Here is a 16,551-nt window from a genome sequence, read left to right on the forward strand (position 1 = left end):
TATAATAATGAAAAAAAAAAAAAAAAAGATGGCCAACTTCTGTAAATTTAGACAAGGGAGGGGGGGGGACCTCAAGAAGATAACTTCATGAACTAGTACAAAGGTCCATTCGAATCACTTCACTTCTAACACATTTTTTGTCATCTTACATGTACTAAGATGAACATATACATATATACACATATCTTATATATATATATATATATAAAAGGGTTGGATTAGAAGATGTTATCAATTACTTAGTTTAAGAAGTTCTTTTTTTTTTCAACAAAATATAAACTAATTTCATATCTATCAAAGAAAATCAAACTATATGTTATCATCCTATCTGTTAATTAATAGAAATCATACAACAAGTTTTGACATAAAACAACAACAACATTATTGTCCAAACCGCAATTAACAAAGAGAGAGATAGAGAGAGAGAGAGAGAGAGAGAGAGAGAGAGATCATGAGAAGTTGTTTGAGAATGATATTGATGACATACGATTGAGGTTCTTACAGTAGATGGAGTTAGAGAAATCAACGCACATATGTGCATCCAATGAAGGAATTTCGGACACAAGTTGCTCAAGGCAAAGAATCTCTGCAAAAGAGTATTGATGGCAGTGAAGACTTTTCTTCTTCTTCTTCTTCTTCTTGTAATGTACCAAAACCTAAACGTTTCATTCAATGGTTGGTCCATAACTAGCTTGACACTCAAAGCAACCAATGGAAAATAAAATAAATTACTTACATTTAAGTTTCTATTTATTTTATTTTTTGTAAAAAAATTGTTTCTTTGGTGCAAATGTTATTGGTTGTATACTTTGGCAAGAACCATCTTCATTCACATAACCCACTATAGTAATTATTTCTTCCAATAAGAAAAAAAAAGTGTATTTTTTTTTTGCAGTCCGTGTCAACTGCTTCTAATAATTGACACAAATCAGAAAAATATTTTAAAAAAAAAGAATATTGTTTTCTAGATGTGATTAATTTTGTTCGAATATATATAGTTTTAGATACGGTAATTTCCGTATTATTCTCAATAAAAATAGAATTCATTATAACGCATCAAAAATTAATAACATGAAAGAATCCGTATCCAAATAAACATATGTATTCTCTCTTGTATTAGAGTGTATTTTTTTTATAAAGTTTGACAATCTAAAATCTTGGAATTTTCTCATAATTTAATATATGATATTTATTATTTTTCATGTGAAAATTTCATGCCAAATATTCCGTATGCCTAAAGGTAGGCAATGATAGTAGTAGCATAAAATGTAGGCATTTTAGTGCATAAGTGTGATGCGAGTGTGATGAGAAGAAACGAGAAGGTGGGGGCCACTTGTCCATTGTACATAAGTTATGGGTTTTATGACAAGTGAAAGATGGTGAGATATTGCATATGTTTTTCTTCTTAGTGACCCCCTTAATTGAAAATTTTATGTAATCTTAAGGCTTTTTTTTTGTATGTATGTATGTATGTATGTATGTATGTATGTATGTATGTATGTATGTATGTATGTATGTATGTATGTATGTATGTATGTATGTATGTATGTATGTATGTATGTATGTATGTATGTATGTATGTATGTATGTATGTATGTATGTATGTATGTATGTATGTATGTATGTATGTATGTATGTATGTATGTATGTATGTATGTATGTATGTATGTATGTATGTATGTATGTATGTATGTATGTATGTATGTATGTATGTATGTATGTATGTATGTATGTATGTATGTATGTATGTATGTATGTATGTATGCATGCATGCATGTATGTATGTATGTATGTATGTATGTATGTATGTATGTATGTATGTATGTATGTATGTATGTATGTATGTGTTCGATGCTTATGTCTCCAATCTTCTCAAAAAGAGGTCAACAAGCTCATGAATAGTTTCCCCACTATCCATATGCATATATGTATCATGAGCTTGTTTCCCCACTATACATATATATATGTATGTGTGTGTATGTATATACACGTGCATACACTCTCTCTAGGGTTTAATTATAGGTCAATAACTCTGTCATTTTCATATTTCACATTCATCACAAGGAGGTTTGCATTAGTCGGATATTATCAAAGCAACATATATACCTGCCACTTATAAACACCGAATTAATCGATATATATATATATATATTCTGTGGCAAGAATAAAAAGACAACTGCATCTCCATGTATAGATTATGGATTTGGATAGATATTTAATGAATGATTACAACAGATTAATTTGTACTTAATATCTATATAAATTGATTATTAAAATGGAGTGTAAAGTAATCCATATAAATTTCGAAGGAAAACAAAAATGTTAGTGACTCTAGTATAGTGTATCATATATATGCTAATTAACATTTTCACATAAATGAATTGAGAAGCCAACTTATAATGAGGAACCCAAAAGGAATTTGAAAAGCACCAACCGGTTTCAAATACAAAAATATCAATGTCAAATATCAAAATCAAAATTAGAAACAATTATTATATATATATATAAGAACTTAAAATATGTGGAGAGTTGACCAATAGTGACAAGAAATGTTGGTGTGGCAAAAATGCTCCCTCTTTTAAGATAAGCCTCTCCCATTTGCATTTCTTTCTCTTATTTAAAAAAAAATTGTGTTAAAATTTATAGTAACATTAATTAATTTATCTACCATGTGAGTTTATAGAATTATGCTGATTATGAATGAATGTGGAGGATACACTCCAATAGACGTTAAATTATAGACACATATTAATTAACAAGAATTAAATTAGTAGGATAATTTCACCAAAAATATATTCCAATTACATGGATCTTAGAGGAACTCTTAAAATGAACAATAGAGAGAAGAGTTTCACTTGATTTTATTTACATTGAATATATATGTCCAGAAAAAAAAAAGAGGAAATGGAATACACATTATCAATAAAATTGGTGTAAAGTAAAAAAAAATATAAATTACAAAAAAAAATGTGAAAACATTACTAAAAATTATAAAAGAAGCTAACCATAAAAAAATATTCTGTCTATATATAATTATAGCTATAAACTCTTAGGAAACTTGGTTTTGTATGGAAATTAATTAGACCACCTAGCTAAGCTTATATAAATATGAAATTCATGTCACACACACACGCGCCATCTCATATTCGACAGATAAAGAGAGATTAATAATTAATAGACAGACAGTTTAAGAAAATAAAACTAAGATGATGTTGAATAGATAATGATAAAACACTACAAAATATGACGTGGCCTTTAAATATTGTTTCCAATGAGATAAAATTCACCGAATCATCGGCATAAACTGGAAATTCAAAGGCCTAATATATTAAGAAATCCAAATGATCGGAAAAATCTTCGCCCAGGTTCTCTTCCCCTCGTCCCACCGAAAAAATCCATCGTCCGACACAAGAATCTTGCAGGCGTCCGTACACTCCATATCATCTTTGTCCGAATCGTACAATACGTACGGTCTCTCTTGTCGTGTGAAATGTGCCTCGTCGTAGAATGTCCCCACACACGTTGTCGGCCGCCACACCTTCTTCTCCGCCGCCGGTGAGGCTGAGGTTTCGCCGGGAAGTTCTATCGACGTGTTTTGACCCAACGGTGCGGATTTCGACAGCCTGGGAGGGTCGCACGTGACGTAGACCGGTATGTGTGTGTATGTGTATATGTATGTTTGGATAAATAATTTATGGATAACTAATCACGACGTTTACATCTTTGATGCTAATTAATTAACGAATACCCTAAAACGGTTGTAATTAAGATTAAAATGTTTTTTTTTTTTTGCGATGGAATGAAGATTAATTTAGATGGTTTCAATACAAAAAAGATTAATTTAGATGGGATATACAATTACAAGGGGATCTTCCCCGGTGGGTGTTGCCCCATGGGCTTTGACATAGTTACAATGGGCCTACTATTGGGCCCAATAACTCGATTCATGGGTTTACCTATATTTCATCTATTTATTTTCACATATAAAGTATGAACCGCTGACTAAAACAAGATAGGCTCTTACAAAAGATAAATTTTATTGTCATTTTATTTATTGATCACTATATACATATATATATATATATATATCTTATATTTCAGTTTTTTAATACAAAATTTAACATAATAAACTATTAAATCAAATAAAAATATAACAATATATAAAATTTGCTGTGATGTAAAATTTTCACATTCTTTAATTCAAAATTTTCAAAAAAAGGAAATAATTGTAATTAGTGGTCAGACCATAGGCCTCCTTAAAGAATTCTTTAGGATTTGTTCTTTTGTAATATCATATCTTGTTTCTTTTCTATGCTTTTGTCAGTTTGTGTACTATTAGGATATTAATTTTGTTTTTTTAATCATATATAGTTTAATTATCCCTTGATAAAACTCCACAGCCATATTATTTTCCTAAACATAGCAAATTTTCTCCGGGATATAAAAAAATAATATACCTAAAATTAACAAAATAGTCTAAACTTCACGATTAAATATTTGCATGGGCATGAGAATATAAGGAATGTTTTTTTACGTATGAATCTTCTTTCCTAACAGTGACCAGAACCTACCTTAACATTGTCTGTTTCAGACCCAAAAAAAAAAAAATCTGTGTTTATACAAAAATCCAAATCTTGTCCACTCTCAAGGGCTTCAATTCCGACAACTGAAGAGCTGAACTAACCCCTCTTGTCTTCGGTCCTGGAAAATGAAAGAAAGGATTCGAGAGTCGATTCCATGATACATACAGAGGACACAAACACAAACAGAGGATCTGAAAAGGGAATTATAAAAGCTACCTGGAATGATGAAGTTTGATCATGTTTCAATCATCAAAATTGTCATCTGCTGAATTTTCTTGGCAGAGAAACGTGTTATCTTCGACTGGATTTGAATCAACTGTCGTCCATCCTGTTGCCTCGTCTCCCTGTGTGTTATTCTCAGCTTCTTCATTACAAAGAATCTCTGCTCCTTTGTCTTCTTCATCCACGGCGATGGCCTCAGGGTTCACATCCGAACCCAACTCAAACCCGGATTGATCTTCGTTCCCGTTATACGCCACAGTTACCGCTCCCTGATCTGCTTGATCTTGTTCCTTTTTCGGCCTCTTCCATTTCTTGGTGGATGAGGTTCCATCATCTTCGAAATCTTCCTCTTCTCTGTCTCTGTGGAGGTAAACCCACAGTTTCCGATCCGAGTCGAATTGCACGCAGGGATCGCGCTCGTAGTGCAATCGATCCAATGCCCCGCTCACGACTTGATTCACTTGCGAATCCGTCACATCCTCCACAATGTACTGAGAGTCTCTTATCAGCGTGCAGACATCGGCTCTCGTTCCGATACTACCGGGCAATCTGGCTGCTGCATCTCGGACAAGACAGAGAATGGTTACGTGTGGCGGTCTGTCACGTTTCAGCATGAAATGGTCCCGAGCTTTCGAGGTGGGTTTGCCCCCACCTCTTCTCAGAGGAGCGACGATCGATTTTTTGCCATCGGCGGCTGTGTAAGCAAAGGCTCTGTCGGGAATAGAGTACCTGAGAAATTCCTCCCGGCGGAAATAAGCTCTTGCTTCTTCGGAACTTGGGGTTATAGTACTCAGGCTCTTCTGGGCTCTCAGGTCTTTGAACCTTTCTTTCTCATCGAGATTACACTGCATAAGCGACAATGGCGGCTCGGGAAGACTTCCTATTTGCTGAAGTGTTTCCTGGCCATTTTTCAGCCAGTTTGCGAAAGAATCAACCAACTTGACGACCAACTTTTGCGGAAGACCCCAAGCTTCGGGCGACGTTACCTCCTCGGCATTCTCTTGATCGGATGACGAAGCTGTACGAGGAAAGGGGCCAATCCAACTCCAGCTTTTCGTGGGTTTTTCATATGCTACAAGTGGTTTCCAGCCTTTCGCCCCTAAAGGCGAAGTTTTCGATGAAAAGATCTTGAGAACCCCTCTAACCAAATCTTGAAGTGGCTCTTGTGTCTCGAGGATGGAAGGATCTCCAGGGTTTGATCTCACACGGCTAACAATCTCCTGCACCGTGAGGGACGGCATCATATCCCCTTTCCGCTCTGAATCCGCATCCTTGGATAAGGGAATCCCATTATCACCGGTTTCTTGCTCTGCTCTCGGTAATGAATCTTCCTCGGGACGTGGACTTAACATTGCCATACGCACTGCCGTGAGAAGATGGATGATAGAGAAAGAGAATCCTGTGTGAACTGTCGGTGTGATCAACACAAATGGCTTCTTCTGTGGCTTGGTTTCAACCTCCATTTCTATCGCTTTAGGAGTTTCAGAAGTTTCTCTATTAGGGGAACCAGCATTAGCCTCCATTTTCATTTTTCCCTTTCTTTTCGAGGAAGTAAAACCATCAACAGGTTGCGGATCACCATTGTCGTCCCTCCCCTCCGCCTCCATAAAACGTTCTCTCGTCCTTCTCTTCTTTGAGACAGAGCTGCAGGGCCCAAATAGCACGGCCTCTGAATCGTGGTCGTCATCCTCATCAAAGCCTTTTCTCTTTCTCTCGGCCAAATTTAGCTTTGCCGATGGTTTTTGCAACCGGGCAGTCAATTCCTCCCGTTGTTGGCTATTCTTGACATCTTTTTCCTTCAACTTACCCAAGCCCGAGACCTGGTCATCTCCAAAATCTTGGCTTGCAATGTTATTTAAGGGACCGCTTTCACAGATCTTACCCTTCTGTTTCACCTTGAAAGAATGCTTTTTGCCCCCTGGTGTATAGATGTGTTCCTCTGGCGTGGTTATATGCTTGGAGTAAGCACCCCTTCCATTACGTGCCCATTCGTTTTCATCCATATCTTTCTTCCCGAGTTTGCCCTTTTTACCATCTCTCCCGGCTTTGAGTATGTGTAATCGAGAACTATTCATTCTACCACCTGGGACAGCTGATTCATTCAACATTGAGGGATTTCTTTCTTCCCCGTCATCGTATTCCTCAAATGAATCTGATTCTGTATCATCATTTCCCATGAACATTCTGCTATCTCTATATGATGCTGACCCACTATGTCTTCCATTCGGTATCACATTCACCCTAATCTTCTCCTGTGCCGGATTCTCGCCCAAATCCGAATTCAAGAACCTTTCATTCATCTGTTGCAGGGAAGCTCTGTAAGATAATCTAATTTCGGGTGACTCCCTATTAGACTTATGTTTCTTGCTTCTACCATTCCAATCATCAGATATAAAGGTGGGATCAACAGAAAAGCCATCTCCATGGTTCTTGCCATACCGATATAAGTCAGCACGAAGATCTGCTAGGCTTCCTTTCAAAGGGGGCTGAAGGAAATGTTCTCTTAGGGGCTTCATCTGATTTACAAATGCACGAGGCTTACTACTGTCAGCATATTTACCTTGAAGCTGCTTTGATGCATATGATGGACCCATCGTTACGTGTTTAGAGCCCGATTCTCTATCTCTGGAAAAGTTGGGTTTCTTTCCCAGTCTCGAGAATCCAGAATTTCCGGTGATAGTGATATCGTGATCATGCCTTGAACCCATTCCAAAGACCGGATCATCACCATCATCATCATCATTATCATCAGCGTCATCATCACCATCATCGACTGGCATACGATCTTCTGACCCAAAACCCAACCCCGTACCATACCTCGGCCTATGAAGAAGTGACAATGTGCTGTGTGGACCTGAGTTCGCACCAGTAAACTTTGAACTTGCTCTCTTTGATATGCCTTTTGAATTCAGTCTGCCATATCTATTCTGTTCTAAAGCCATAGATTGCCACCGAGAAGCCAACTCGAACTCAGGTTCAACACCGTACGCAGAACGACGGTTCAATTTGTTCAGTGCAGACTTCCTATCTTTCACCTTTCTCCCCCACGCTGCATTAAACCGTTCTTCCTTTTCCGAGGAATCCACCTCAAAATCCTCCATTTTCTCACACATTAGATTCTTTTGGCTTTTTACGATATTCAAAACCCGGAGCTTCTCATCAACGCTGTACCCTTTACAGTTCGCCCAAGAATCCCTTATCTGACAAAGATTCACGACCAAATCATTGTGATACTTCCTAAGCTTATGATAATGCTCGGTCCTCATGAATAGGTTACGACTCTCTAGGTAAAGGGCGTTTCTTGGCTCGCATTGACCGCCCTTCAACATGTCAAACAGTTTCTTGATAGGGCTGCCAAAGTGGAAATTACAACCCTCGAAAAGCTCCTTCAAAGTGCGCATAAACGTGAGGTGATCCATATCGGGTAGATGCTTTGAGAGACAAAGCCTCTCCTCCTCAGATAGACACTCGTTCCACACTTCAACCGATAATATATATTCGAGACCTGAGAGATCATATAGCTCGAAAGGAATGCTACACGTTACGTTTCCCACCTGGCAGAACTCGGCCCCAGTTTCCGCCAATTCGAGCAAATCAAAATCATCAGAACCTGCTCCAGAATCAGCATCATCAAAGTCATCATCTTCTTCATCATCAACCTCATACTCAGAATCGACAGTAGCCGCCGAGATTCTACGTTGAAGGAGCTCTCCTTCATCACTTGACATGGTTTCACCACTGCCGTGAGAGAACTCTGGATCAAACCTAGAGAGCTTGACCTTGCTCTTCTCAATCGCCATCCCGCATACGCATAAAGCACCGACTCACTCCCCAAACTAGGTAGCGACCTTTATTTATCAAAACTAACGAATTTTCATCGACGGAAACGGTAACCCTAACACATAAGAAGCACAAAAACACAAACCCAGAGAGCAAAATTTCAGAATTCCATCAAAACCAGTACATAGTGTCGTTACCCGTCAGTATCCATTTCAACCAAATTAGAAGATTTGATCAATCAGATAATCAAAATACCTCAATGTTTCCCCAGAGATCGAACAAATTGGAGCTCCGAAGCATCTGCTGCCGCAAAATTCAACAGGTCCAGAAGAAAAGTTTACTCCAAAGGAAACCCTAGAGAGAAAACCGTATAAATAACTCGAGGAACTATAGATGAAAGAGAGGATTCGAGGGTTGGAGAAGACGAAGATGACGTGGACGGAAGCAGAGCCGTCGGATTACAGGCTGATATGTGAAAAGACGAAAAAGGACAGCCCCAGAGAGAGAGGGGCACAGGAGGAAGAAGAAGACGGTTGAATTTTTGGAAAAAAAAAAGGGTTGTCGGGGAAAGCGACGAGTGGGGAGAGACGAAGCGACTCAGTGAGTCCATATGAGTCGACTCGGAGCGAGTCGTCGCTGGGAGAAGGACGATCGACGAGAGAGATGCCCATTTAGGTCCACGTGTCATGGGTCCCACGCTCTCCCTTTTGAGTACGTCGTCGTTTTGGTGGAGTCACAAAAAATTGGCCATGCATATGTAAATTCTAAATGAACGTACGGCTTGATTCTGTTAATCTCTCGTCAACTAATGCATGGGAGATATGTACATTAACATATATCTATACGATACGATTATTCCAATTGAATACAACACAGAATATTTAATATGGAAAATAATTTAAAAATATAAAATAACATTACGTTACGTACATATATAAGGTTTGTTTTCGCTGTACAGATACAGTCATATATATATATATATATATAATCGGTTAAATTTGGATATTTAAGGAAAGAGCTTCCTATTGCTCCTCATACCAAACGACGGAGGCGGCGGACGGCGACGGACCGGATGCTGACGTGGCCGCCACGGCTGCTATGCATATGCCGTTGGGCTGCGAAAAAGGAATGGGCTTTTATTAGGCCCATTAATAAAATTCTTACAACATATTTAAAAAACAATTTTAATATATATATATATATATAAGAAAAAAATAATATTTAAAATATATTTTTAAATAGAATTGGAAATAGATAAAACAATAAAATCATAGATGTTTTGAATATAGACTGTTTTGGATTTGTAAATTATCAAAGTTTTAAATATGCTTTTTAAATAGTGATATTTTTTGGATATTTTTCTTTTAATGCCAAAAGGAGCCTAATTTTTTTTATATATATGTTATACGATGTCAAATACATTTCTCCTAACGAATGAGTCGTTAAATCTAATTATCACTACGGTGAAATCATATATTAGGATTAACCTATGAAAATAGAGCTTATCCTTATAGCCAAGGGTTTTTTTTTTCCTTCTTATGGAAACGGCAAAATTCGACATTCGATGATGAAATGTTTATATTTTTAATTAGATGATTGTGAATGTATGAAAATATAACTATATATATATATATATATATATATTGTGATTTGGGTATTTTATGATATGTTAGTGGGGTAGGTAATATGATCATGAAGTTCATGAAATGTCCAAATTATTAAGCAAAGTGGTACGTGTAGGCATTAAATTGGGATGTACAAAACCGGAAAGAGACAAAAGAAGAACAAAGGAATGAGACAAATTTAAAAAAAAAAAATTCAGAATATCTTTGGCATTTAATGAAACTATATGATGATACACGAACTGAATATTTGTCACATGACGGTCCTTTTCATTAACCGATTTTTGTTGGATTTTCCTTAGGTTATATATCCGAAAATAAAATGTCTAAAAGATCTACTTTTGAATTTTGATTTCATAAGGTTGGTTATCGTTAACCGAATTTGGATACAACTTTTGTAATTTATGGACACTGAAATATCATAATGTTATTTTACTGTTATAAATATGAAGATAAAATTCGTTTGATGAATTCAAAACATTCATGTGTTTTTAATCGAAAATGACAATTTTGAACTAAAACCATAAAAAAAAAATGTATTCGTTTTATATGCGAAAAATATCCAAATATATTTTGGAGATATGAAGCAATGATATAAGATTGGATTTCAATATGTTTACCTAAAAATGTTCATATCCAAATAACTCCAAAATCTCCGATCAAAAACCACCTATAATACGATTATTTAGAATCTGTATTGTATATTAATAAATATTATGATTTTGGTAATGTATTGATATTAAGATTTCAAAAGAATTACATTGTGTGTGTGTGTATATATATATCACATCTACAAAGATATAGATGCGGGTAACGTAGTGTAGTGATAATAAGATCCTAAAAGAATTATTATATATATAAAAATTATTTTGACTAATCATAGTTCTAGAATATCCACATATATAAAAGGGCACATCCCTACATCGACGCGTACGCGTTATGATTTTCTTCCTTGGCAATGCGTGTGATGTTACATTTTTGTTCACGTTAATTTGCTGACGTTGATATTATATATTAAGAAGTAATACGCATCAATGTAAAGGTGGGCAGTAACTTTCTACACCCGTACATACGTATAGTGTACGTATAAGTGTATACATACAAGCATACACAATATCTTTGAAGTACAAATCAAAGGTTGGTACAACTACATTGTGAACAAGAAGAATGATGCACCATTCTTCCCTCCATTCTAATCAAACTTCTCTTTATATGCTTATAGTGTATATATGTATATTATATATCATGCACATTATGCCATAGTACATGCACACGTGTATGTGTGCGTGTGTTTCGAATGAATCTTGAAGATGAATCAAATATTAGCAAAATATGTCCAGTTATATACAGAAATGATATGCACTATTTATGGAGAGTGAACTACCAACTAAATATTGTTAAGACTGATAATGATAAGATTACTAGTCATATTTCAATCTACTTGCGACGTCAACTTGTGTTTCCATTATTATACATGTCCATCCGACATGTATACATACATACATCATCTACATATGTGTATACATACACACATACACATACACATACACATGCATGCACACACGCACAAACATACGCAAGTGCATACATATTTACATACATACATGCAGACAAATACACACGTATGCAGCATGTATACATACATATACATAATACATGCATGCACACATAGATAGAGATTGTAGACTAATAAAAATGGCATGCCTTTGTGAGCAAGGATACGGAGGAGTTAGGTCATTTGCTTGGGGAAAAACCGGCGTCCATTGAGGTTTCCCCACTGTTCGTCATCTCCATGAAACGGATTTGATGTTTTAACCCTAATTTGACCTTCTCTGATAGCTACCCTCTCTCTTTTATTGCTTCATCCCCAAGCAATCCATATATTGTTCCATTATAAAACAAAGTACCCACCTGAAACAAATGAAAGTAATCATCCCTTAATTATAAAATATTTTCGCTGACTTGTCAAGCAGAAATCAATGACTTACAAAACATGGATTTTAACCGAAGTTAAGTAGAAGTGAAACAGGAAACCGAACTATGAACTAAAACAAGCTCTTTCTTGAACCTTAGTCTTGTCTTGAAAAGGAAAAAGGGGTCAAAGTGTTTGGATTATCTTTGACACCACTCTTTAGCTGTTCATGGTCTAACAACAGGTCAATATCAGAGTTTCCATACAAGCGATGAGCTTTTCCACCAATTATTTTCCATCTTTTTCAATTATAATTCTAATATTTTTCTACCGCATGTTTCAAGCAAAGACCTAATCTCCTTCCTATATATTATTACACTTTGGTACGAAACCCATCAACCCATCCACAAGGGAGGGAAAAAGAACAGGTGAATGTTTCAGTAATAAATTAATAATCACCTGTTCATTGAGGAATGGCGGTTTCCACAGCGTCTCAGCTCTTCTTCTACGCGTTTGCTTGCATTCTCATAGTTCTTCCTCGGCCTGCATTTGGAATCACAAGACATTATAAGCTCGAAGTATGTGTAACTTGATTTACTTTTTTTATGTAGAAGTATGAGGACTTGATTACACTTTATGCAGAAGTGTGCAAATAAACAAATGGATGTTTCTTAATGTAGATCAAAATGCAAAATGTGACACGCCTTTGCCACACGAGGAGCATTGTTTCAGTCAATGGGCAGTTCCCAGGGCCTCGGCTTGTGGCAAGAGAAGGCGACCGCCTTCTGATAAAAGTCATGAACCATGTTCCAAACAATATCTCCATGCACTGGTAATAAGATGTGCAAAGCTATATCATACCAGTAATATAATATAACCCCGAATTAATGCACAATAACAATGGAGAGAAAGGCAATGACTAACAGTGATTTTTTCGATTTGTGGTGGGAAATCAGGCACGGGATCAGGCAGCTGCGTTCTGGTTGGGCTGATGGACCAGCCTACATAACACAGTGTCCTATTCAGACAGGACAGAGCTATGTCTACAACTACACCGTTGTTGGACAGAGAGGCACACTTTGGTACCATGCTCACATTTCTTGGTTAAGATCTACATTGTACGGTCCAATCATCATTCTTCCCAAATACGGTGTTCCTTACCCGTTTGAAAAACCTTATAAAGAAGTTCCAATGATCTTTGGTAAGGAGAGCAATGAGTTAAGAACATCATGTGACAACATAAGAGATTACAAGACGAGAACATTCATTAACAAAATTAATTATCGGTCAAATTTCAGGGGAGTGGTTCAATGCAGACCCCGAGGCAATCATTAACCAGGCACTCCAAACAGGAGGTGGCCCTAATGTTTCAGATGCTTACACAATCAATGGTCTTCCTGGTCCATTATACAACTGCTCAGCTAAAGGTACCATGCCAGTGATTATAGTTTCCAACCTCTAAATTCGATTTGATTGAATACGATTACCTGATATGTGTTCTTTGGCATAAACAGACACATTCAAACTCAGAGTGAGACCTGGAAAAACATACCTTTTACGGCTAATTAACGCTGCACTGAACGACGAGCTCTTCTTCAGCATCGCAAACCACACAGTAACAGTTGTTGAGGCTGATGCAATCTATGTCAAGCCATTCGAGACCGACACCATCTTAATTGCCCCTGGCCAGACCACAAATGTTCTTCTGAAAACTAAACCTAAATACCCGAGTGCCACCTTCTTGATGACTGCTAGGCCATATGTTACAGGTCAAGGCACCTTTGATAACTCTACTGTTGCAGGCATATTAGAGTATGAACAACCTAGAAACGCCAAAGCGATTCACTCAAAAACCTCTATCAAGAACCTTCCACTCTTCAAACCGGTTCTTCCTGCTCTAAACGACACAAACTTTGCCACCAAATTCGTCAACCAGTTGCGGAGCCTTGACAGCAAGAAATATCCGGCAAACGTGCCTAAAGAGGTCGATCAGAAGTTCTTCTTCACGGTAGGACTGGGAACTAACCCATGCAGCACGAAAAACCAGACATGCCAAGGGCCTAATGGCACCATGTTTGCAGCCTCCATCAACAATATCTCCTTCACAATGCCCACAGCAGCTCTTCTCCAATCTCACTATTTTGGCCGGTCAAATGGAGTATACAGAACAGATTTTCCCTTTGACCCCCTCTTCCCATTTAACTACACAGGCAATCCACCAAATAACACCATGGTTAGTAATGGGACAAAGTTGCTGGTTCTACCCTTCAATACCAGTGTGGAGCTGGTGATGCAAGACACTAGCATTCTTGGTCTTGAGAGTCATCCCCTTCATCTTCATGGATTTAACTTCTTCGTTGTCGGGCAAGGATTTGGGAATTTCAACCCCAAAAAGGACCCGAAAAACTTCAATGTTGTCGACCCGATAGAGAGGAACACAGTCGGAGTGCCATCTGGTGGTTGGGTGGCTATTCGATTCCTTGCAGATAACCCAGGTTAGTTTTTTTTTTAAAAAAGATCAAACACTGCGCATTATGCTTTAGCATATCTTATCTATATGTGTGTATGTTTATAACATGGGATATGGAAATTATAAACGAACTGGAATTTGACAGGAGTGTGGTTCATGCACTGTCACTTGGAAGTACATACCAGTTGGGGTTTGAAGATGGCTTGGCTAGTTTTAGATGGAGACAAGTCTAACCAGAAGCTTCTTCCTCCCCCGGCAGATTTGCCAAAATGCTGAAAACTATCTTCCTTCTCCAAGAATTCTTGTTCGTTTTCTTTTTCCCGAATTCAAGATTTTTCAGATTCTTCGGCTGCTCATCAATTTGACATGAGGTCATTCTGTGTTAAATAAGTTGTTTTGTTGGTTTGTACATGAGGCCAGTTTGTGTTAAAAGTAAAATTGTTTTGTTGTTTAATATATGTAACAAGAAATAATCAATTACATGTAAATCTAAACAACATTGTAGCGATAGCACACCTCGACTCAAGAGTACCATCTGCATCACTGTCCAAAGCTTGAGTTCTCCCAACTTCCAAAAACCTAAGAAAAATTTAACAGACTCAGCCTTTGTCAATGCCATAATTTGAGTTTAATGATGTTTCCTTGACCAATCAGTCACGGGCTGTATCTTTGCTCTGTCCATTTCTAAAAATGTACGCCACTAAGCATAAGAGAACCATGCATAATTAGTTACCTGCTAGCTGCAGAGGATGTCAGAATTCTTCTTTGTTGAATAGCTCTCTTGCTTCACTTGCCTAAAAGAAAATCATAGAGACTTTCTCCACAGTTATAAAGTGTTCATCTTCAATCAAAATCTAAACACTTGAAACTTTCACGTTGAAAAATCCTCCAAGTACAGCAATTACCAAAACAACAAAAACTCCATTGCAGATGATATGACTTGGCAAGTATCATAGAGAGATACTCATAATCAACACTTTCCTATCACGAAATTTCCAGAGTAAAAACCTTTAGCTACACCCAGAATTCGGAAAACTTCTAAAACATCTACAACTACAATCGCAAAAAGCAACCAAATTCAACTATCTAATCCTTCACCTTTTTCTTCTTTTTGTTCTTCTTCTCTTCAGATCCCATTTCTCCATCACTCTTCCTCTTCTTCTTATTTTTCTCCTCCTTCCTATGATTGTCTTCTGATTTAACTTTCGTTGTTACTTCTCCATCACCAACATTTTCATCATGCTCTCTGTTTTTCTTCTTCTTCTTCTTCTTGCCCTCCTTCCTCTCACTCTCTCCATCCTGACTCGGTCCTTGACTCACCTGTACTCGTTCATGACCCGGCTCCCCCTCCCTCACGGTCTCACTTTCGCTTCCACCAATTTCCCCACCGTTTTCAACGAATTCACCAACTTTTCCACTCTCGTTCTCCTTCTTCTTATGCTTCTTCTTCACCTCGCCGGATCGACCCGGTTCGCCAGATTCATGGGTCCGGTTGCGCTCCAGCGTAGCATCGGATCTAGGTTTCTTCTTGTTCAAGGTCGAAGTTTTAAGGTCCCTGTGAAGACACTTCAGCTCGTTGAAGGCCGCGGAGGCGCGTCGGAGGTACGCGCTTACGGCTTGCGTCGCGCCATGCTCGGAGGAAGCGAACCTGGAGAGAATCGACGCCGCTTTGGCGACGGAGATGGGCTCAGCGCTGATGACTCTTCCGGTCACCGTCTTCATCGGATGTCTCACAGATCTTCGCGCCCAAAAGGCAAACGATTTAGAGATTTTTCAAAGGGTCTTAGGGTTACATACAGTCGTAGACCCACTTATTCCCGAAAAAGAGAAACTAGAAACCAGATCATATTTATATATAAAAAAATTATTGTAAAAACTTCAATTTTGATTTTTTTTTGTTAGTGCAAAGTAAATGATAACACCTCTTATAAAAAAAAAAAGCTTTAATTTTGATACATTGTG

The 16,551-nt window shown here is 37.5% G+C and overlaps 4 protein-coding genes and 1 long non-coding RNA gene across 7 annotated transcripts; 1 reads left to right on the top strand and 4 right to left on the bottom strand.

Moving 5' to 3' along the window:
• Positions 1–3,328: 3,328 nt before the first annotated feature.
• On the bottom strand, positions 3,329–4,822 carry LOC104811283. The gene is made up of 3 exons (XM_010537945.1): positions 4,800–4,822; positions 4,685–4,701; positions 3,329–3,702 (listed from the first exon to the last, which is right to left on the bottom strand). The coding sequence occupies exons 1-3, from the start codon at positions 4,820–4,822 to the stop codon at positions 3,329–3,331; spliced, it is 414 nt and encodes a 137-aa protein (XP_010536247.1).
• On the bottom strand, positions 4,464–9,179 carry LOC104810821. Of its 2 annotated transcripts, none has more exons than XM_010537254.2 (3): positions 8,841–9,179; positions 4,800–8,653; positions 4,464–4,701 (listed from the first exon to the last, which is right to left on the bottom strand). In XM_010537254.2, the coding sequence occupies exon 2, from the start codon at positions 8,603–8,605 to the stop codon at positions 4,826–4,828; it is 3,780 nt and encodes a 1,259-aa protein (XP_010535556.1). In that variant the 5' UTR covers positions 8,606–8,653; positions 8,841–9,179; the 3' UTR covers positions 4,464–4,701; positions 4,800–4,825. The 2 variants fall into 2 exon arrangements, with proteins under 2 accessions (XP_010535556.1, XP_010535555.1); XM_010537253.2 differs by having other exon boundaries at positions 4,800–8,700.
• Positions 9,180–11,632: 2,453 nt separating this feature from the next.
• On the bottom strand, positions 11,633–13,760 carry LOC104810825. The gene is made up of 5 exons (XR_771341.1): positions 13,672–13,760; positions 13,044–13,120; positions 12,751–12,948; positions 12,579–12,662; positions 11,633–12,118 (listed from the first exon to the last, which is right to left on the bottom strand). It is a non-coding gene; the product is annotated as an uncharacterized LOC104810825 (long non-coding RNA).
• On the top strand, positions 12,579–15,043 carry LOC104810824 (laccase-17). Its single transcript, XM_010537257.1, has 6 exons — positions 12,579–12,697; positions 12,800–12,951; positions 13,076–13,320; positions 13,418–13,546; positions 13,634–14,614; positions 14,735–15,043. Exons 1-6 carry the CDS (start codon positions 12,593–12,595, stop codon positions 14,863–14,865), a joined length of 1,743 nt encoding a protein of 580 aa, XP_010535559.1. The 5' UTR covers positions 12,579–12,592; the 3' UTR covers positions 14,866–15,043.
• LOC104810823 (protein FAM133-like) lies at positions 14,846–16,425 on the bottom strand. Of its 2 annotated transcripts, none has more exons than XM_010537255.1 (4): positions 15,688–16,425; positions 15,323–15,383; positions 15,106–15,168; positions 14,846–14,938 (listed from the first exon to the last, which is right to left on the bottom strand). In XM_010537255.1, the coding sequence occupies exons 1-2, from the start codon at positions 16,309–16,311 to the stop codon at positions 15,342–15,344; spliced, it is 666 nt and encodes a 221-aa protein (XP_010535557.1). In that variant the 5' UTR covers positions 16,312–16,425; the 3' UTR covers positions 14,846–14,938; positions 15,106–15,168; positions 15,323–15,341. The 2 variants fall into 2 exon arrangements, with proteins under 2 accessions (XP_010535557.1, XP_010535558.1); XM_010537256.1 differs by having other exon boundaries at positions 14,874–14,966.
• Positions 16,426–16,551: the final 126 nt, after the last annotated feature.

This window comes from Tarenaya hassleriana, unplaced genomic scaffold (genome assembly GCF_000463585.1).
Source record: "Tarenaya hassleriana unplaced genomic scaffold, ASM46358v1 Cleome19, whole genome shotgun sequence".
Taxonomy (NCBI): Eukaryota; Viridiplantae; Streptophyta; class Magnoliopsida; order Brassicales; family Cleomaceae; genus Tarenaya; species Tarenaya hassleriana.

What these genes read in the sequence shown, in the direction of transcription:
- LOC104810824 (XM_010537257.1), top strand. Translation starts at nt 12,593, where the DNA reads ATGGCGGTTTCCACAGCGTCTCAGCTCTTCTTCTACGCGTTTGCTTGC. An exon ending in AGAAGTTCCAATGATCTTTG is followed by an intron (nt 13,321 to 13,417) that starts GTAAGGAGAGCA and finishes GTCAAATTTCAG; the next exon opens with GGGAGTGGTTCAATGCAGAC. An exon ending in ATTCCTTGCAGATAACCCAG is followed by an intron (nt 14,615 to 14,734) that starts GTTAGTTTTTTT and finishes GGAATTTGACAG; the next exon opens with GAGTGTGGTTCATGCACTGT.
- LOC104810821 (XM_010537254.2), bottom strand. Translation starts at nt 8,605, where the DNA reads ATGGCGATTGAGAAGAGCAAGGTCAAGCTCTCTAGGTTTGATCCAGAG.
- LOC104811283 (XM_010537945.1), bottom strand. Translation starts at nt 4,822, where the DNA reads ATGATCAAACTTCATCATTCCAG.
- LOC104810823 (XM_010537255.1), bottom strand. Translation starts at nt 16,311, where the DNA reads ATGAAGACGGTGACCGGAAGAGTCATCAGCGCTGAGCCCATCTCCGTC. An exon ending in AGAACAAAAAGAAGAAAAAG is followed by an intron (nt 15,384 to 15,687) that starts GTGAAGGATTAG and finishes ATTTTCTTTTAG; the next exon opens with GCAAGTGAAGCAAGAGAGCT.